At 39.6% G+C, this 23,412-nt stretch overlaps 1 protein-coding gene across 1 annotated transcript in view; it reads right to left on the bottom strand.

Annotated features, from left to right (window-relative positions):
- The window catches only part of TRPM3 (transient receptor potential cation channel subfamily M member 3), a 783,591-nt gene that overhangs the window by 395,599 nt on the left and 364,580 nt on the right, over positions 1–23,412 (bottom strand). The window contains exon 7 of the mRNA XM_069763506.1: positions 16,796–16,970. Coding sequence (XP_069619607.1) covers positions 16,796–16,970 — 175 coding nt within the window. The remainder of the gene's footprint in view (positions 1–16,795; positions 16,971–23,412) is intronic.

The raw sequence follows: 23,412 nt of genomic DNA, 5'->3' as shown, positions 1-23,412 counted from the left end.
GTTTTTTTTATTATTTAGATCAGTGTTCCCCAAGTCCAGTCCTCAAGAGCCACCAACAGGTCATGTTTTCAGGATTTCCTTAGTATTGCACAGGTATATTGCATCACCTGGACAGGCAAGCATTCAATGACCTGTGCTTTACTAAGGAAATCCTGAAAACATGACCTGTTGGTGGCTCTTGAGGACCGGACTTGGGGAACACTGATTTAGATAAAGAAATGTATTTATGGGAACAATATATTTTTATTTTCTTTATTTAGGAATTTTTTATTTTTTTTTGCACATGTGAATATTTTTTTTTTTTACTTTATAACATTGCCCCAGGGGGGCATCATGTTATAGTGACAGATCGCTGATCTGACACTTTGCACGGCACTGTGTCAGATCAGCGATCTGACATGCAGGGCTGCAGGCTTACCAGCACTTGCTCTGAGCAGGCGCTGGTAAGCCACCTCCCTGCAGGACCCAGATGTAGCCCCGTGGCCATTTTGGATCCGGGGCCTGCAGGGAGAAGATGGTAGGAGACCCTCGGAGCAATGCGATCACATCGCGTTGCTCCGAGGGTCTCAGGGAAGTACACAGGGAGCCCCCTCCCTGCGCGATGCTTCCTTATGCTGCCGGAACACTGCGATCATGTTTGATCACAGTGTGCCGGGGGTTAATGTGCCGGGGGCGGTCCATGACCGCTCCTGGCACATAGTGCCGGATGTCAGGGAGCACGGCCGATCGTATATGACGTACTATCCCGTCACTGGGAATTAAGTCCCAGGTCAGCTCGATGGGATAGTACGTCATATGGGATTAAGGGGTTAATGTACAGGGTGGGCCATTTATATGGATACACCTAAATAAAATGGGAATGGTTGGTGATATCAACTTCCTGTTTGTGGCACATTAGTATATGGGAGGGGAAAAACTTTTCAAGATGAGTGGTGACCATGGCGGCCATTTTGAAGTTGGCTATTTTTTCCAATGTGAAGAGGGTCATGAGACACATAAATCTATTGGGAATTTCACAAGAAAAAGAGTGGTGTGCATGGTTTTCACATAACTTTTTTCTTTCATGAGTTATTTACAAGTTTATGACCACTTATAAAATGTGTTCAAAGTGCTGTCCATTGTGTTGGATTGTCAATGCAACCCTCTTCTCCCACTCTTGACACACTGATAGCAACACCACAGAAGAAATGCTAGCACAGGCTTCCAGTATTCGTTGTTTCAGATGCTGCACATTTCGTATCTTCACAGCATAGACAATTGCCTTCAGATGACCCCAGCATCTGAAACAACAGTTACCAGAAGCCTGTGCTAGCATTACTTCAACAACTCTGTGACTATTCTTGACTGGCCCAGCCAGAATCCTGACCTAAACCCAATTGAGCATCTCTAGAGAGACCTGAAAATGTCTGTCAACCAACGTTCACCATCCAACCTGACGGAACTAGAGAGGAAGAATGGCAGAGGATCCCCAAATCCAGGTGTGAAAAACTTGTTGCATCATTCCCAAGAAGACTCTTGGCTGTGCTAGCTCAAATGGGTGCTACTACTCAATACTGAGCGAAGGGTCTGAACACTTATGACCATGTAATATTTCAGTTTTTCTTTTTTAATACATTTGCAGAAATTACTACATTTGTTTTTTTCAGTCAAGATGGGGTGCAGAGTGTACATTAATGTGAAATTTTTTGAATTTACCAAATGGCTGCAATGAAACAAAGAGTGAAAAATTTAAAGGGGTCGGAATAATTTCCATACCCACTGTATGCTGTTACCAAATGCAAAGTAATTATAGGTGAGAATGAATTCTGTATTTTTTACAACAGAATCAGCATTCCTGTGTTTTCCATGAAGACTGTACTGGCATTTAATTCATCTTGGTGTGGGATATTAGAATACAAAGACTACACATCCTTGGTAGCTAGGATGGTTCCATCTGGTAGAGGACCAACAGTATCATTGCTAGTTTATTCAATAATACATTTGTGTCCTGATTGTAGCTGTGTATATTAACACCAACGGTTAAATAATACCAATGGTTTAAGAACACCTTCCACTCAGCTAAAAACTTGCTCTGTACTGGTGCTCACACATGAATTGATTAGTCAATTAAGAAGTGTGCTCCTCAGTCCGCAGTGCTCATAAAAAAAACTATAGACTAGACCTCAACAGTTGAAAATATTTAGCTATGAACTGGCCCAATGTTCACTGCTGCAACTGTTTTCTCCCCTTGTCATGTTGATAGCTTCGCTTCACATCACTTGTCTTATTTATTCCACTGTTTTTACAGTATGTCCAGTTGTGTATAAATACGTGACTCTTCAGATATTGTGTTAAAGGGAATTTCCAGTCTTAGTTTGTACCTAAACTGTATAATGTTGATAGTTTGTAATATACACACTGTCAGCATTTTGTATCGTTGCCTAGATACCACACTTCGGCTTGTGACCAGACTCACTCCTGATTTTGGAAGATCTATTCACATCCTGTTTAGTCTTTTCCTGTGCTGTTCAGAAACTAGTTGTAACATCACAATTGATACCACACCCAGTATTTGCCAGATCCTTCCTTTGCCTCCTTCTTCAGCCTCCTGGAGCCTGCACAAAATACAATGCAGCAATGGCATAACACAGTTGATTGGCCTAACCTGTCCAATCAGCTGTTAGCAGTTACATACAGCTGAATTAAATAGGGGAAAAGGAAACCCTCTTAACTGCTCTATACTGCAGTCTATCGACCTGTATCTAATCTCCAACTTTCACCTGCATGTGCTAAAAAATACCTTTTATACTTATAGCATAGGACACAGATTGGTCCTATATGATTGTTTTTTCTTTTCATTTCCTGGATTGATTGATGTGGATGCCTCGTTCTACATCATCTACCAATATCTCAAACCTTGTACCTGTGCAGATGAAGCTACTTAGGGCAAAGCAAAGTCCTGTACCGTGCATGTACCAACTTCACTTCCGGGTTAATAGGTGCTACTGCTGACACATTATAGGACTTTACTCTGCCCTTAGTAGGCTTGTGCTTCAACTAGATACAGTTTCAATTAAGTATAGATTAGATACAGGTCAATGGACTGCGGTAGAATAGTTAAGGATGGTTGCTTTAGTTTAAATTGTTAACACCTGTTGACAGGTTCTCTTTAAAGATGTAATCCAGCCAAAATTGATAATTGTGTTATAACTATTCAATAACTTAAAGATAGGTGTGTGTAATGTGAATCTGTGTCATGCACCTACCTCTCAGGTACTGCATAAAAATGTAACAACTTTTCTCTGATTGTACTTTTAAGTAATTTTAGATTCTGTGATTTTTGATCCTCTAGAGTAAAATTACCTGTTCACCAACAGTAGCCAACCAGATTATAAATTGGACTTGCCAGGCTTGTTCAAAGGTGTTACTCTGGTCAGTGAATGACAGATAGTAGGAATGGAGTATTCAAGTCAAGTATGCCATTTTGCTGAAATGTAATTTACATGAAATACCAGGCAGAAACCATATTATTCACGTCTTCAGGTGTCTTACACAGAGGTACAGACATATCGGTTACAAATGTCAGCACTCTACTTGTAAATGACAATTCAGGGATATGGCTTGCCTGTCTTGAACACTCTATTACTTCTATCTGTCAATCGCTATCTAAAGCCCTCTCCAGGGATACCCTTGCGCCAGCCTGGCAAGTTCAGTATTTATTCACTGTGACTGTGACTCCCAGGTCTGGTCTACAAGTTGTCATCTTTTCAGACCTATTTCCCCTGTGCTGTCGCAGGGTTACAAACTAACCCACAGCTATAATTCCTCTGGACTCCTGGCCATATCCAACTGCAGCTCATCTCACTTTCTGTCTCTAATCCACTTCAACACACAGGGAAAGGGATGCTTCGACCATATTACTACGCCACTTGATCCAGTTAGAGAATCTTGCTATCTCTGTTCTGCTTCTTCTTTCACACACTCCTCATTATGAGGCACAGTTTGTCACATTCCCTTTGGCTGGCTTCACTTCACTGACTGCTGACTCACACTGACCAGGAAGTAACCCTCTTCTTACACCCACAAACTTCTCCCATCTGCCTAGTGTTATGAACTGGTGATTCAGAAACACAATAGACCTGGTGGTTAAGAGCACACAAAGTGACCTGATAGTTAATAATAACATAGGACGAGCTCTGGGACGTGGGAACTCTGCTGACCGCAATCCCTAATCCTATCACACCACAATAGAGGTAGCCGTGGAGCGCTCCTGACCAGACCTAGGCGCCTCGGGCACAGCCTGAGAAACTAGCTAGCCCTGAAGATAGAAAAATAAGCCTACCTTGCCTCAGAGAAATTCCCCAAAGGAAAAGGCAGCCCCCCACATATAATGACTGTGAGTAAAGATGAAAATACAAACACAGAGATGAAATAGGTTTTAGCAAAGTGAGGCCCGACTTACTGAATAGACCAAGGATAGGAAAGATAGCTTTGCGGTCAGCACAAAAACCTACAAACAACCACGCAGAGGGCGCAAAAAGACCCTCCGCACCGACTAACGGTACGGAGGTGCTTCCTCTGCGTCCCAGAGCTTCCAGCAAGCAAGAAAAACCAATATAGCAAGCTGGACAGAAAAAATAGCAAACAAAAGTAACACAAGCAGAACTTAGCTTATGCAGTGAAGACAGGCCACAAGAACGATCCAGGAGAGAGCAAGACCAATACTGGAACATTGACTGGAGGCCAGGAACAAAGAACTAGGTGGAGTTAAATAGAGCAGCACCTAACGACTTAACCTCGTCACCTGAGGAAGGAAACTCAGAACCGCAGCCCCACTCACATCCACCAAAGGAAGCTCATAGACAGAACCAGCCGCAGTACCACTCACGACCACAGGAGGGAGCTTGACCACAGAATTCACAACAGCCTAGCTGGCTTACTGTTAACTCTTCCTTTCCCAGCTATCTAACCTACTACAGCTGTAATAGGAGACATTATATTAAATTCAGTATATGACAATGCTCCATGATAATACATTTTACAGCAGCAAATGGAAGTCTTCAAGGAGGGTGTCAGACTTCTTCTCACTCCTTTACAGGGTTTCAATAGGTTGGGGGCACCTAAGTGCTGTGGTCACTATTGAATGTGGCATATATATTACTGCTAGTAGCCACTGTCAATCAAGCAGGCACAGGTCTTTGACATTCACTGCACATAAACATGTGGTCAAAATTGTTGGTGCCCCTCATTTAATGACAGAAAACCCCACAATGGTCACCTAAATAACTTGATTCTGATATAAGTGATAATAATTAAAAGATCTATGAAAATGAACAAATGAAAGTCAGACATTGCTTTTCAACTATGCTTCCACAGAATTTAAAAATAAATAAAACTCATGAAATAGGCTTGGACAGAAGTGATGGACCCTTAACTTTTTATTTTGTTGCACAACTTTTTGAGGCAATCACTGCAATCAAACGATTCCTGTAACTGTCAATTAGACTTCTGTACCTCTCGAAATAAATCCTTCTGTTCAAGCATCCTTAAGTTGAGTGCTAAGTTATATTTATTATGTGTATGACTTGGGAGCCTAACTTTAGCACCACGTTGTAGCAGTGCTCACGGTGTTTTTTCACATTATTCTGTTGCAAGACCTATGGCCTGCAACGGAGACCAAGCTTTCTGACACTGGGCAGCACATTTCTCTCTAGAATCCCTTGACAGTCTTGAGATTTTATTGTACCCTGCACAGATTCTAGACACCCTGTGCCAGATGCAGCAAAGCAGCCCCAGAGCATAACAAAGCCTCCTCCATGTTTCACAGTAGGGACAGGGTTCTTTTCTTGATATGCTTAATTTTTCCATCTGTCAACATAGAGCTGATATGCTTTGCCAAAAAGTTCCGTTTTTGTCTCATCTGTCCACAGGACATTCTACCAGAAGCTTTGTGGCTTGTCAACATGTAGTTTGGCAAATTCCAGTCTGGCTTTTTTATGATGTTATTTCAACAATGGTGTCCTCCTTGGTCGTCTCCCATGAAGACCACTTTGGCTCATGCAACGACGGATGGTGCAATGTGACACTGATGTTCCTTGAGCTTGAGGTTCACCTTTAATCTGTTTAGAAGTTTTTCTGGGCTCTTTTGTTACCATTCGCATTATCCGTCTCTTTGATTTGTCATCAATTTTCCTCCTGCAGCCACATCCAGGGAGGTTGGCTACAGTCCCATGGATCTTAAATTTCTGAATAATATGTGCAACTGTAGTCACAGGAACATCAAGCTGCTTGGAGAAGGTCTTATAACGTTTATCTTTAACATGTTTGTCTATAATTTTCATTCTTGTCTCCAGAGACAACGCTTTTCTTCGCTTCCTCTGGTCCATGTTGAGTGTGATACACACCATGTCACCAAACAGCACAGTGAGTATCTGTAGCCCTATATACAGGACCACTCACTGATTCCAAGATTGTGGACACATGTGATGCTAATTAGTGGACACACCATGATTTAACATGTCCCTTTTGTCACATTATTTTCAGGGGTACCATAATGTCTGTCCAGCCCTATTTTTATTTTATTTTTTAATTTTGTGGAAGCATGGTTGAAAAGCAATGTCTGACTTTAATTTTTTCATTTTCATAGATCTTTTATATATTATTACTTTTGTCAGATTCAAGTTATTTCTGTGACCATTGTGAGGTTTTCTGTCATTAAACGAGGGGTACTAACAATTTTGACCACGTGTGTAACTGTATGTTCATTAGGAGCCGAAGACCTGCAGATCAGAGGTACAGGTTTGTCTGTCTGGAGGAAGGAATAAGATCTAGGCTTATCATACTCTTTTTCAGCTATATAATTTTATAAATAATTTATGGTGCATTACAGAACCACATTTTTTTATATATATTTTTCGTCTTGCATTTTTCATGACTTTGAGTTGTCCCAGATTTCACATGCCAAAAATCTTAGAAGAAAATTACAGGCTTTATAAATAAGTTATCTATTTTTTTCTTCTCCTAGGCAGGCAATGTATCTAGATGTCCTTTAGATGCTTCTGGAAATATGGTGACTTTAGTTATCTGGAAAGTTGGCGGCAGGCAATTGTAATCTTTTGGAAGTGCTATTCTATAAATCTTCTGTAGGATACAGAAAATTTATAAAACTCATGGAAGTTTGATATGTATGTAGATTTTTAACTATATAAAATATATATGTACGGTATTTGTTTTTTTTTTTAAAGCTTTATTTCACTGGCTATTTATTTTTATTAATGCTTCCACGTTCATTAGATGTTCAGTTTTCTAACTTCAACTGTATGTCTCATGTACTAAGTATTATGTCAGTAGAGTTAAAAAAGCGAAGACCCACCCTTTCCCCCACCCCCTTCCGAATATATAAAAAACAATAAATATATTTGAAAAAGAAACGCAAAGGCAGCAGGCGGCAGCTTCTGAAATCCTTCATATTTAACAGGATCCAGTTATCTTACAACAAATAAAGCACTGGAAACATTGCTGAGTTCTTTTTAATGATAAATGACATTTATTCCTTCATTTGGCTTAGTCAGAGCAAGAAGACTCAGTAGTATACAGTATATAATGATTTATGAGGCTAATGAAATCCATTAGTACTAGAGGTGGGCGGATCTCTTTAAATTTTAATTCGCTGGCTTCACCAAATTTTCACGGAAAAAAAATCTATTTGCAGCTAATTTTCAAAACCCTAAAGCTTGTAATTGCTTTTGAAATACATGTGGCGATGAGGAGATGGATAGAGATCCCTGCTGACCATAAGAGCTTACACTATACTGCAGAAGAGAGAAAGGACCCTGTTGATCATAAGATCTCACACTCTACAGGAGAGATAGAGATAACCCTGCCGACCACAAGCGCTTACACTCTAATCTACAGGAGAGAGGGAGAGAGGACCTCTAAGAGCTTACATTCTATTGGTGATAAAAGAGTGAAAGGACCTTGCTGACCATAACAACTTATACGCTACAGGCAAGATAGAGAGAGAGAACCCTGCTGATCATAAGAGCTTACACTCCACAAAAGAGAGAGACTTACCCTGCACTCAGTCTGTGATGGCCCAGGTACTGACCACCACTGTTCAAAGTATGATAATCTGTAAGATGTCATTGCTGCAGGGCATTATGGGGAGGAAAGCGTGACAACTTCGAAATTACATTAGGCTGCTCCCTGTTTGTAAGGCTCATATGGTGAAGTGGATCTGCTAAGCTTCTGGTTCGGGAGCGGGAGGGGAGAAGGTATGACATGGGCTCCGGGCTTTAGTACAGCTTCCCACAGGATAAGTGGAATCGATTATTGGTACTATCCGGGATTTCAGGAGCAGTTAGACAGATGGAGTGGAATCAAGCAGGGATGGAAGAAAGTTGAAAACACATATAGAGGCAATGGAGCAAACCAAATATGAAACACTAGAGTCTCAATCCTAAGAAACAGATATGTGTCCTAATGGGCCTTAAATATGATTAGGGGGATGAGATCACTGAGCCATACCAGGCAACCTGCAAATCCCAGCATGGAGCACAACACAAGGCAGTGGACCAATGTAAAAGAAGCAGAGCCTGTGATACCTGGGACAAATGTGTAACGCTGATGCTTCGGCAGTGTGGAAAATGGTGCTAAGCCAGTGAATCAAATTTCAAAATACTGAAATTCACGTGAAACTATGAATTTCAGGAAATGTGAATTGAACTTGATACTTCGTGAATAGATCTGCTCATCTCTAATCAGTACGCCTCAAAATATGTACACTTTATATATAATTGGATTGATTGATAAAACAATAGGGGAGTTAGTTGACATTAGTGGTACAAGAAACTTTATTAGTTATGTCTTAATGTGACATCAATCTAAATCAGTAATGGTAAAATAGATCCCATCCTATCTGCATTAGAAGTGTTTGTGTCACGCTGTAGTACTGAGGGTTAATGCAGAGTAACACAGACTCCACTAGATGGCAACAGAGAGGAGAGTGAGCTGAAATCCTGCTATGAAGCAGACCCACAGTAATACAGCGAAGGTACCACTAAGTGGCAGCGGGGTAGTCAGAGAGCCAGGAGATACGCAGTATCAAGGGAAAGCCAGGAACCAGAGTCAGACGAGAGCAAAATATCAGTATGGGTAACTAGCAGAAACACCAGAAGGAAGAGACGGAATCAGTTCAGAGCCAAGCTAAAGTCAATACCGGGGAATCCAAACACACAAGGGAATAGGGGCAGGAGAGGGTAGGTGGAAGGTCAACAGGTCAGGTCAGGAAAATGCAGCAGGACAGATCAGTAACTCACCAGAGCCAGCTAGCACGCTGAAGGCAAGCAATATAACTGGCACTGCACACAGGTAGCAGCTCAAGATATAGCATACCGGACACAGGAACCAGGCAGGGAAAGTTAACCCCTGACATGATCAGACCAGGAAAGGAAAGACAAAACCAAAACCTGGCCTGGAGCATGACAGTTTGGCCACACTTAGATGTCTTCAACTTTCAATTCCTGCAACTCCCTATGTTGGTGTATATGTAGTAGGGGGCTCATCAATCTTTATTCTAAATAGGGGAATTATAGCTGACCTTTTGAAAGGGGGTCACACCAATGGCTGCACTAGGTGGACATATCTGATTGGAAATGTACATGAGTGGTATGTGGTTGTCACTGGATTCTGGAGTTTTGTAGTTATCAATGTAGAGCTACTTGCAGCTAGCTATTTCTGTATGATGAGCTGTCTCTGTGATTTTATTTGCACACTGTACATGGCACCTCAAAAACTGAACAGAACAGAGAAACGTGTCGCAGAGTGTTGCAGGCTTGAATGCTCACTGCAAACATTGAGAAAAGTGATTTGAATGTACAAGTACTCATACAGAGTGAAGAGCCACATTTCAGTGTCCAAAAATGTTAGATGCTCGTTAGATTAAGAAATGCTAAATCTATGCCAATAAATTTTATTTAATGAGAAATTCTTAAAAAATGGCTTACATAGAGAATTTACATTTTTTTCTTCTTGGGCATATGGATAGGTATACACTGGTATTTACAGTAAGTTCTGCAAATTCAGTTTTTTATTGTTAGGATGTGGTCTAGTTTTAGCCTGAAAGGAATTGTCAAGATTGAGAAAAAAAAGTAGTTGTAATGTGTGTAACGTGAATAAAGACAATATACTTGAATCAAGAAACCTTTGAAACACCATTCCAACATTTCAAAAATTGTTTTATTTGCTAATATAGTGCAGCATAGGTTATTCATTAAGAATAATATACAGAGTCCTGTTTATGCTTTGTGAATACATGTTTTAGATGACTTGTCATTTTTGGGTTATCTGCCATGATCATTTTGTCTTCCTAACTAACATGAAATTAAAGTCTTAACAAAATTCATCCCATAAGCGTATTCTTTAATTCATCCTGCATGTGATAGGCTTTTCCGTGTCAGCTGTTACCTGCAGGAGGCAGGGAGAAAGTCTACTGCTTCATCTCATAGGATATACTGGAGATACTGTACACAAAATCTTCTCTCCTATATAAAGAAGAATTGATTCCTATGCTGTATGGGGTCTTACTGAAAAATAAGGAGGAACTAGTTAGGTGGGGATGGGGTCTGAGATGAGGCCAAGATGTATTTGATAAATTATTATGTAATCCTGTAAATTCCTTTAAACTACAGGATTACATAATAATTTATCAAATATATCTTGGCATCATCTAACCTTGACTGGTTCATGTACATGTCACATTCCACATTGCCATGGCAACTCATTGGCACCCTATGATCACTAGTGATGGGCAGTCTGGCTATTTTTGGTTAACTAGATCACTTGGCTTCACTCAGCAAGAAGAGGTCACTCTTTTGGATCTTAAATGGATCCCTATTTAATATGTGTTCACCATAGATGAAAACACATTTGAAATTAAATTAATGCAGCCAAAATCCCAGTCACCCATGACCAAAACCTGCCCGACCCGCTGATGAAACCCTGCCTACTTAGAACCAGTCAATGAACCAGTCAATGAAATCAAGGGTTGGGTTGGGCTTGGTTCTGGTGAACAGAGTTTCAGTCACTGAACACCTTCATTTTATGCCCCATGAGAGCCATTCAGAGAATTTAGTGGTTTTCACTGAGGTGCCTGCTCCTATTGTTCCTAGCAGGGAGCTGGCTCTGTCTCCCGATCAGCCGTAGGCAACCCATCACTTACAATCTGATCACAAGGCTGCCAAGGAACTTATAGAGGGTTCTTACTTTGGGGTATCAGTTGTATAATACAGTAACTCTGCAAGCACAAGTGAGGATGCAGCCACAGCTCTTGTGCCTGCAATGTCACTGCGCTGTAATAGTAAGAAAGTTTGTAGGAATAAGTTGCTATCAAAAGCGAAAGGACAGCTTAAATAAAGAAAAATATTTGTATACTTGGCTGTGGAGTCACAACATTACTTTATATTCAAGGCAATCCTGCTCTCCTAATTTTTTTCTTGGATAAGTAGAATAAACACAGATGTATACTGGATTTTAATCATTTCATTTTTTACCACATTAAAATAATCAAATAAGTTTTCTAAACATTAAAACCCGTTTCACCAGAATTCTGAAACTCATTCTTCATAACTTAGACATCTTGAGAAAAAGACATAAACAAACTATTCCAATATGTTATTCATTCTCGCAAGATCAACAGATTGTTTATAGATGAACATTTTCAAAACATGGTAATTGATGTAAACCTAGAGGGGCTTTCTTTAATGTAAGAGCAGTGAAATAATGGTCAGAAAAACCTTTCTACATGACGTTATGGTGGCTATATTGAACGACGCCTGGATGCCTTTCATCAATTTTGTACCAGATTACTGGAGATATATATTTGATCCATGGCTTTATTGTTCATATTAGAAGTCATGAAATATTTTTCCCTTTAAAATGAGCACAATTGATCACTATGTTATAGAGGTTTTGCCTTCCTTTGTATCAACACAGCCAAATAATTTATTAAACCATATTTAACTGTACTTTGCCATATTGCTGTGATATTGGGACCTTTCCTAACACTATTTCATTTTACTATCCTTAATAGATTTCCTTCATATTACTGATTATACAGTTAGGTTCAGAAATATTTCGCTATGTAACAACTGAGATTCAATTGAAGTGTAGACTTTCAGGTTTACTTAAAGAGTTTGAACAAAAATATTGTGTGAAACATTTACGAATTGCAATCATCTTATAAAGGCTTATAAATAATCTTATTATAAAGCCTACTAATTTCAGGGGTTCAAAAGTAATTTGACAAATAAACATTACCATAAATAAAATGCTAATTTGTCATACTTTGTAGAGAATCCTTTGTACGCAATGACTGCCTGAAGTCTGGTAGCCATGGACGTCACCAAATGCTGGGTTTCCTCCTTTGTGATGCTTTGCCAGGAATTTACTGCAGCTGACTTCAGTTGTAGCTTGTTTGTGGATCTTTCTGCCTTAAGGTTTTTGTCTTAAGCATGTGAAATGCATGCTCAATGACTTTGAGATCTGGTGATTGACTCGGCCATTGCCGAATATTCTTCTACTTCTTTGCCTTAAACTCCTGAGTTACTTTCACAGTATGTTTTGGATTATTGTTCATCTGTACTGTGAAGTGCTGTGCAACAACTTTGCTGCATTTGGTTGAATTATAGCCCTGTAAAATTTAGAATTCATCCGGCTGCTTCTGTCTTAAGTCCCATCATCAATAAACACTAGTGACCCAGGGCCATTGGAAGCCATGCATGCCCATGTCATCACACTGCCTCCACCATGTTTTACAGAGGATGTGTATCTAAGCAGCTTCTATCAGAAGGTAAGTTCCAGAATAGACCAGGGAATATCAGTGTATGTTGTGTATATAAATCTTTCAGAGGTGTTTGATGTGCTGCCACACAAAAGATTGGTATATAAAATGAGAAAAATCGGACTAGAGGAAAATATCAATGATAGGAAACAAAGGGTGGTTATTAATGGAACACACTTCGATTGGATCACAATTAACAGAGGGGTACCAAAGGGGTCAGTATTGGATCTCTTCTTTTTAACATATTTATTAATGACCTTGTAGTGGGTATACAGAGTAGAAAAACAATATTTGCAGATGATACTAAATTCTGCAGTGTAATTAATACAAAGGAGGATAATGTAATATAAGAGAAGGATTTATGTAAGCTGGAGGCTTGGGCTGAGAAATGAAAAATTAAATTTAATGCAGATAAATGTAATGTTATGTACTTGGGCATCCTTCCTTGGTTGTGCCGCTCGTTTCCTCTTATCCTTGAATCTTTGGCTGAACTTCACCAGCAGGACCGACATCCAACACACAGATCTCAACCCTCAACATCAGATGACATGACATGGCGTGGTGAGCTCACAATCCCCCCCCCCCTCTATCAAACTGCGCAAAATTAAGTACTACATTGTAAAACACTGGGCAAAATTGTCACTGAGGTCTTGGGTGTATGGGTAGATGGCAAAAAACACTTTAGTGATCAGAGTCAGGCAGTTGCTACCAAGGCAAATAAAATAATGGGATGCATTAAAAGAGTCATAGATGCTTATGACCAGAACATAGTTTTGCTTCTATATAAGCCACTAGTGCGGCCACACTTAGAATACTGTGTGCAATTTTATTCCCCGGTGTATATGAAAAATATAGTGGGTGCAAAGAAAAGCAACCAAGGTTATAAAGAGTGAGGGTGGATGGCAGTACCAAGATAGGTTAGTAAGAAGGGCCTGGATGCCTTTCTTGATAAAAATAATATTATAAATTATGGGCACTAGATTCTGTGATGGGGCATTGATCCAGGGAACTAGTCTGATTGCTGTATGAAAGGAAGGTGTCACCTAATATGGAGCTATTAGTGTATACCTTCAATCTTATAACTATGAAACTATGTGTTGTGCTTTGCCTCATGAGCTGTTCAAAGACTTCTTAATACTTTCTTCCCATCATTCTGGGTCAAGTTGATCTTAGTTTCTGTTGCATAGTTTGGTCACAGAAGGAACTTGTGAGAGTAGATTACATGGGGTAATTGCACTTTTATCTGCACAGAACATGAGCTACATGCATCAGCTTCTTAATACAGCATAACAGGAAGTCTAAAGGACCCTTCACCAGAGAGAAAGTGAAGCCAAAGTACAAGTATATGCATTACATTTAACTAAGCATATAACAGTAACAACATCGCCATCTACTGTCAGAAAAGTGTAAACTCCTCTTGCACACAAATAAGCCTGTATCTGTTGCATATCTGTCAACAGTTTCATCTGTCCAAAGAATGTTTTTCCAGAATTGGTCTGGCTTCTTTAAATGCTTTTTTGGCCAATTCTAATATGACGTTTCTATTTTTTAAGGCTAGTTAATGGTTTACACCTTGTGGTGAACCCTCTGTGTTTGCTCTCATGAAGTCTTCTCTTTATGGTAGACATACTGTAGATATTGAAACGTATTTCCTGAATATTGAATATATGAATGTTTCTGCTGGATTGCTTTATTTTTTTTTGTTTCATTTTGTTTGATTCTTATGTCTTGCATCATCTGAAGATTTCTACCAGGTCCTCTTGTTCAGTACAATAAAATATTTTTACATTTACTAAAAGGATGGCAATAAAGGATCTTCTTGGTGAATGGTCCTGTTAAATAAAAGGGTCCAGTACACATAGGATATAAATTAAGTATAAGGCTAGGGCTGCAAGGTGACATTGGTCATGTGACAGTACAATTACTAAGACACATTATAATATTGGATGTAATGACTCCTTATGGTGTCGCGTTGCGACTTGGGACATACTGCGACTGTAAGACAGAGTCGGAAATGTTTCCAAATGTATTGGATTTCTGTCGCTGGTCGCAAGTTGCACATGACATAGTTGTCAATGCAGGTCATATGTGACTGGGACTTGTATGTGACTTAGTGTATTTACAGCAAATTCAGAACTCTAGAATAGGCATGTGACAGGAATTCGCTAACAAGTTGCACATATATTTTTGCTACACGACTTTTCAGAGAACTGCTGTTGTGCAACACATGTCGCTACGTAGCGCAGGCCTTAGGATAGGGTTACACGTGACATTTGTCATGTGGCAGTAATTCTCAGAAACGTCACAAAGCAAAAACATTGTGGCAACGTGTCTGTGGCTCACTATCATGTGACTATTTTAGAGCTCTGATATTGCTGGAATATAAAAAAGTCAAGTTGCGACATGTCGCATATCATAGGATTATAGAATATTAGAGTTGGAAGGGACCTCCAGGGTCATCATGTCCAATCCTCAGCTCAATGCAGGGCTCACTAAACCATCTCAGACAGATGTCTGTCCAGCCTCTGTTTGAAGACTTCCATTGAAGGAGAACTCACCACCTCTCGCGGCAGCCTGTTCCACTCTCACTGTCAAAAAGTTTTTTTCTAATATCTAATCTTTATCTTCTCGCTTTCAGTTTCGTTACACATCATTTACAACTTGCATTGAAGTCTATGGCAAGTTACCTGCTGCGACTTGTGACAGAAAATCCAGGTCGTTTGAAAACATTTGCAACTCTGTTTCACAGTGTCTTTTTCATTGCATTTGAGTGAATTTCTTAAAATGTTCATTTTTTTATCGTGTTTTTGACGCTGTGTATTTAGTGTCTTGTTGGTGTGTCATGTTTTAAATAAAGCTGCTTTGTCTTTGATACTTGCTGGTATTTGACTTTGACAAAACTTTATTGATACAGTCATGTGTGGATTTCAAGTGTTTTTATTGCATTTCCGCAGTGGAAACACTCTAACACCACATGTACATTCTTTCCTGGGGATTTTCTGCATCCAATACAAGTATATGGGGAAAATCTGAGCATAACACTCAGCGTACCCACAAGTGAAATTGACATGTTGCACATTTAAAAAATGCTGTGAGTTTATGCTGAGTAGAAAAGAAGCACAGTGGGCATGAGATCTCTAGACGTCCCATCCACTTTGCTGGAACTGTAAGACATTGTGCTTTTTGCACAACGAAAATATACCGGGCCAAAATCTCAGTCTTTCGCAGAAAAACCTGCACTTCATCAAGGGTAGTCTTCAGAACACTTGCTAGTTCAGGGGTGTCAAACTGCATTCCTCAAGGGCTGCAAACAGGTCATGTTTTCAGGATTTCCTTGTACTGCACAGGTGATAATTTAATCACCTACACAAATAATGAGTTGGTGATTAAATTATCACCTGTGCAGTACAAGGAAATCCTGAAAACATGACCTATTTGCAGCCCTCGAGGAATGCAGTTTGACACCCCTGTGCTAGTTGATGTTTTGATGTAACTGACGACAGTTTTAGTTGATTTTGAATATTTTTTATGAAGAATGTCTCTGATATATGACATTGTAATTGCAAATCTTCCGAAATCTTCCATTTCTATTTCTTCTCATGTGCACGGTCATTATATGGTAGCCATGGAAAGCGTCAATCAGATGAAATGAATTAACCTCATTAATGCTGATACTTATTTACTGCAGACATCACTGATAGTGATGCATAGTAGCTATACACGCTGTATAAATATGGTGGTCATGATCACCGTGCTCTATATTATTGAAATACATACAGATTGTGTTCATTTTGGAAGCAGTTTGTGATTAGGCAAGCAGAAAGCCGTTTCGTTGCTGGACAACCTAATTTATCTCAGAAAAAAACCCAGAAGTGTTTCAAAAGTTACTTAGTATAGTAAGACTTTAATGACCATAAGATGATAAACAATAATAAAACTTTGCAAATGAATATATCCAGAATAAGTTGATCAGCCTACCCTCCATCTTCTGAGTATTTATGACCAAAGGCAAGAATATCGGATGCACGTCCGCTTCCATCACATACCACAACTGGAACAGGGGGGCTGTCTCGTAGATATTCCAAGACAATTGATATGACATTTGGTCCACCTTCCACAATTAGCGCCACCACTGGAACCCCTTGACCAATTCCTGTAGAGGTAAAACAATAACCACATCCCCAGCTTGGCATAAATACATTGATCAAATCAAATTTTAGGTTTAATCAAGAAACATATGGTAAATTACTCTACATATCATCTCATTTATGTCAATATTGCCATATGTAACACGTTTTTTTATCCTACAACCAACATGTTTTTTTTCTATACATTATCTGTTGAATTGAATGTGACAATGAGAACCAACCCAGTGTGGTTGTAGAAGAATTATTCATGACAGCTGACATCAGATTAGATTAAAACCATATAAATGCATGACAATGTTAGTAAGTATAACTAAGAACAAAACGAAGTAAACCATAAACCATCAAAAAGTAATATAAGCTGAATAAATTTGATTAAGTCATCATAACAAAAATATTAAACAAAAAGTACATAACAACAATTATGCCTTTATATATATTCTAGTGATCTTGTTGTTCTGCTTCCCTAGGTCCTACTTTGGCCTCTACCCTCTCCTTACCTACCTCCATGTCTCCACATTTCTTTAATTGTTGTTATGCACTCTTTGTCTAATATATTTTTAATGTGATGACTTAATAATACAATTTATTCAGTTGATATTACTTTTTGGTGTTTTATGGTTTACTCAGTTTTGTTCTTAGTTTTGTAATACTATTGGGACTACCCACTATTGTGACTCTTGTCATATGTCAGGAGAGCTGTACTCTAATATGTCCCCAGCCCCAATACAGAAATTGTGCTTGTCGATTATTGTTTCAGAATGTTATTAAGTAAACTATCCATGACTATATATATATAGTGCTACATCTGTATATACAGTAGTTTAATATCAAATATGCCAAACCCCATATAGGTTAATTAAGATAAATAGTATTTCTGTCAAGCATCGGATTCCATCAGGGTGAATTTCCTGTGAAACATTTGGCAATTTCAATATCTTAATTGCAATAACCAGCTGTTCAAGATGCTGCTCACATGTTAAATGATCTTAAAAGAATGTCACTAGAAAACGACTGAAATAATTATCAATTACTGACTTTTTATCATTTAGTATTTTATCACTCATATAGATAAAAGATAATATAAGATACTTCATTTGGCACAGAATTTTGGATCTCAATTTGACAAGGGGAGAAAAATATACTTTACGCATAATAAGTCTACAATCCCACCAGTAGAAAATTGTTATTCATATTCATGTTCGTTCCAGGTTATTGCTGGTGTAAATATTCCGGCGATAATCAAACAAAAGGCTTGCTCGCTGAGCGATCAGAATGGTTATTGCGGCGAAAAATCATCATGATCATGAACACATCATCTCATGTAAACATGCTGATATGGGCACAGAACGATCATATTAGCAATCATTGTGCTCCCATCATTGTTTGTCAGTGTGAACAGGCTGGTAACGAGGGCCAGCCAACATGTGTATATTCCCTTGGCACTCACCCATGGTGCAATGAGGAGTTGAAATTAGAACATATGAAAGCACCAATAGGGTTTGGTGAATTACTACCTAAGCTTATGTTTACTTTTTTTTTTTGCTGCAATTCTTTTTGGCTTTGTTTTTTTATGGTTTTATTTTTCTGACTGATTTGGAAAACTGCTGCATTTTATAAAACTGCAGCATGTCACTTCTTTCAGCGTTTTCAGCAAAAAGGCAGGTATCAGATTTTGCTGCATTTTTAGTGAAAAAAAAAAGTACAGCAATATGTGAAACCCATTTATTTTTGTGATTTTCCCAAGTTTAAATCATTATGTCTTTGTTTTTATGGCAGTTGGGATTAGTACAGTTTAATTAAGTTATTGATGTGGGAAAAGTTAACATTGGCCGACCAAGGTGTGAGGTTGAACAATGCCTGACCAACTGAAGGGTCCAACAAAGTGTGAAAGTAAACAGTGTCCTACAAACTCAATGGTCTGCCAATGTCTTAGGAAAAAAATTCCCCATCAATTCAACTCCCCCTTACTGTTACATTTGTAATTGTGTATTTTTTCATGAACTCATGTGAACTTTTTTGTTCAGAATAGTCACTATTTTTTCCAGACATAAAAATATTTTTTACACTAAATAATTTGATCAAACTGCCCTTTTTTTCCAAAAATGTTTTTTTTTTTGTTTCACATATTTAATTTGGTGACCTGTGTTTGTGCTTCTGTGGTGGAAGCAAAGCTGATCTCTGGGTTCCTGAAGAATGCAGCAAAAATTGCAGCAAAAAAATGCTGCAAAACCTGCTTTTCGTAAGCAGCTTCTTACTGCCAAGTGAGCAGGTTATTGCCTGCAGAAACAATTGCAGCAAAAAATGTGTGAATATAGCCTTAGTGGTTGCAGCATGATGTGCTGATTGTGACAGGTTCCATTGTGGGAATCCTAATTGATTAGCTGCTATCACAAACGTAAATGGCTGTAGAGTCTTTAGAAGTAAATTATTACACAGCTCTTAATAAAATCAATGAGCCCTCTGTGTAATGCACAGATGAGCTAAGCCCTCTTTTCTCACTTGTTCATGTAACATATAATGCTCCATGCAAAAATTCTTCATAAAATTCAAATAGCCATAGTATTTTCAAGCTTGGCATATTGTCTTTCATTACATTCAACCACAGACCACATCTCAGTACCAATGCTTTCCGGCTGTTTTGGTCACTTTTGAATGTTGGTTGTGCTTTCACACTCGTGGTAGCATGAGACGGACTCTACAACCCACACAAGTGGCTCAGATAGTGCAGCTCATCCAGGGTGGCACATCAATGCAAGTTGTGGCAAGGAGGTTTGCTGTATCTGTCAGCGTAGTGTCCAGAGGCTGGAGGTGCTACCAGGAGACAGGTCAGAACACCAGGAGACGTGGAGGGGGCCATAGGAGGGCAACAACCAGCAGCAGGACCGCTACTTCAGCCTTTGTGCTAGGAGGAACAGGAGGAGCACTGCCAGAGCCCTGCAAAATGACCTACAGCAGGCCACAAATGTGCATGTATCTGCACAAACGGTTAGAAACCGACTCCGTGAGGATGGTCTGAGTGCCCGATGTCCACAGTTGGGGGTTGTGCTCATAGCCCAACACTGTGCAGGACGCTTGGTATTTGCCACAGAACACCAGGATTGGCAAATTCGCCACTGGCGCCCTGTGCTCTTCACAGATGAAAGCAGGTTCACACTGAGCACATATGACAGATGTGCATAGAGTCTGGAGATGCCATGGAAAGCGATCTGCTACCTGCAACATTCTTCAACATGGTTGGTTTGTCAGTGGGTCAGTAATGGCATTTCTTTGGAGGGCTGCTAAGCCCTCCATGTGCTCGCCAGAGGTAGCCTGACTGCCATTAGGTACCGAGATGAGATCCTCAGACCCCTTGTGAGACCATATGCTGGTGCGGTTGTGCCCTGGGTTCCTCCTAATGCAGGACAATGCCAGACCTCATGTGGCTGGAGTGTGTCAGCAGTTCCTCCAAGATGAAGGCACTGAAGCTATGGACTGGTTCCCGTTCCTCAGACCTAAATCCGCTTGAACACATCTAGGACATCATGTTTCACACCATCCACCGACATCACGTTGCACCATAAACTGTCCAGGAGTTGGCGGATGCTTTAGTCCAGGTGGAGGCCACACACACTACTGAGCATCATTTCCATGTCTTGAGGCATTTCCACTGAAGTTGGATCAGCCTGTAACTTCATTTTCCACTTTGATTTTGAGAATCATTCCAACTCCAGACCTCTGTGGGATATTAGTTGTGTTTTACGTTGATAATTTTCCACATTCCACTATGTAATGAATAAAGATTTACAACTGGAATATTTCATTCAGTGACATCTAAGATGTGGGATTTTAGTGTTCCCTTTATTTTCTTGAGCAGTGTATATATACAAAGTAGCTTGGTTTTTTATGCAGATTATATCTGTCTGTAAACTGTTAAATGATGTTCAAAGGAAGACATGTCTCTAATGAATCATAAATTAAATATATAATATAATTTATTCAGAAAATATGACCTAAAGATGACCTTTCACCAAACTTTTCATATTGAGCTGGACACAATGTAATAGTGACTGCAGTGCGTATTAAAGGGACACTGTCACCTGAATTTGGAGGGAACAATCTTCAGCCATGGAGGCGGGGTTTTGGGGTTTTTGATTCACCCTTTCCTTACCCGCTGGCTGCATGCTGGCTGCAATACTGGATTGAAGTTCATTCTCTGTCCTCCATAGTACACGCCTGCGCAAGGCAAGGTTGCACCTTGTGCAGGCATGTACTACGCAGGACAGAGAATGAACTTCAATCCAATATTGCAGCCAGCGGGTAAGGAAAGGGTGAATCAAAAACCCCAAAACCCCGCCTCCATGGCTGAAGATTGTTCCCTCCAAATTCAGGTGACAGTGTCCCTTTAAAACATGTGTTTTTTAATTACTGACACTTCGAGCTCTCAGTTGTGGACAGAGGATGGGGAGGAGTAGCACAGCAGAGATGACAGGGCTATGAGAGGAGAGCTGGTAGAAGGGTTTGTAATGTGACACAACTGTACTGTTCCTCCTTCCACACAGATGGCTGGAATCTTATCTGAAAGGTATGCGTTATCTATGATAAACTCCAAGCACTTTCTAATCATGTACACATTAGACCAATAGATCAGCCTGTCTGACATTATATGGCTCTCACACTCAGAAGCCTGTTCTAATCTATTGTGGGGTGTGTTCTTTTTCTCCTCTGTGGTGCTGCTCTTATTCGGCAGCATTATACAGGAGGAAGAAGTACACACCCCCAGTAAAAAGTATCTGCTAACACCATAATAGATTTAACAGCAAATTAACTCATTAGCCACCAAATACTTTGACTGCCAATATCTCTGCAATGGAGAGGCAAGATAAAGAAAATATTCTGCTCTGCAGTCTCTATTACATTATGTGTCCATTTCAACATGAAAAATTTAATGAAACATCCTTTTACAGTGTCAATATAATTAATTTACACTATATGGCCTAATAGCACAGGATAAACTGTATTACGTAAAATCTAGAAAATAAGGCAATGACATAATGAGTGGAGCTGGAATGATCACCTCAATAACATTTGATGGGTCCCATTAACTCTAGATGCTCCAAATATTTGCTTTCAGCATGCACTTTATATTATCTGTTAGATGACCATAAGGATGAAGGGATGGCTGAAGTAGATGTCAGTAATGACAGTTGAACGTCCCTTTGCCTTCCCAGCCCCCTTCAGATATTCTCAGGCATAGGATGACAAAGGGAAGCCCACGGGTCACATGACTTCATTTATAAATGACAATCCGTTTAAATAGTTTATGCATATTTATAATGAATGAGAAAGAAAATGACGACATTATCATTGGCATCATAACAAGTTAGATTATAAGCGCATAGATTCTAAATTAAGAAGTACAAAAATATGGCAGCTGGTTGTTTTTTCCTCCATATTTCTACATATTGCCACCAATATTGTGGGATAATATTTACGGTTTGATGGTTTGATAAAAACAGGGAAGGACATCACCATTTACAAATAGCTATACCATACCCAAAAGTAGGACTGTAGATAATGCAGGATTCTGTGAGTTTGCTAGTATCACTACTCTGATTAAATTGCTGAAGAAATGTACCGTATATACTTGAGTATAAGCCGACCCCCCTAATTTTGCCACAAAAAACTGGGAAAACTTATTGACTCGAGTATAAGCCTAGGGTGGAAAATGCAGCAGCTACCGGTGAATTTCAAAAATAAAAATAGATGCTCCATACCATTCATTTTTGCCCCATAGATGCTCCATATAAAGCTGTGCCCCATATAATGCTCTGCACCGTTCATTATTGCCCCATAGATGCTCCATATAAAGCTGTGCCATATATAATGCTCCATACCATTGATTATTGCCCCATAGGTTTTCCATATATAGCTGTGTCATATAGAATGCTCTGCACCATTCATTATGGCCCCATTGATGCTCCATATAAAGCTTTGCCATATATAATGCTCTGCACCGTTCATTATGGCCCCATAGATGCTCCATATAAAGCTGTGCCCCATATACAATGCTCTGCACCGTTCATTATGGCCCCATAGATGCTCCATACAAAGCTGTGCCATATATAATGCTCTGCACCGTTCATTATGGCCTTATAGATGCTCCTTATAAAGCTGTGCCATATATGCTCTGCACAGTTCATTATGGCCCCATAGATGCTCCTTATAAAGCTGTGCCATATATGCTCTGCACCGTTCAGTTTGGCCCCATAGACGCTCATTATAAAGTTGTGCCCTATATGCTCTGCAGCGTTCAGTTTGGCCCCATAGATGCTCATTATAAAGCTGTGCCATATATAATGCTCTGCACCGTTCATTATGGCCCCATAGATGCTCATTATAAAGCTGTGCCATATATAATGCTCTGCACCGTTCATTATGGCCCCATAGATGCTCATTATAAATCTGTGC

The sequence above is a fragment of the Ranitomeya imitator genome, chromosome 1 (genome assembly GCF_032444005.1).
Source record: "Ranitomeya imitator isolate aRanImi1 chromosome 1, aRanImi1.pri, whole genome shotgun sequence".
NCBI lineage: Eukaryota > Metazoa > Chordata > Amphibia > Anura > Dendrobatidae > Ranitomeya > Ranitomeya imitator.
This window is presented reverse-complemented; position numbering and strand designations above follow the sequence as displayed.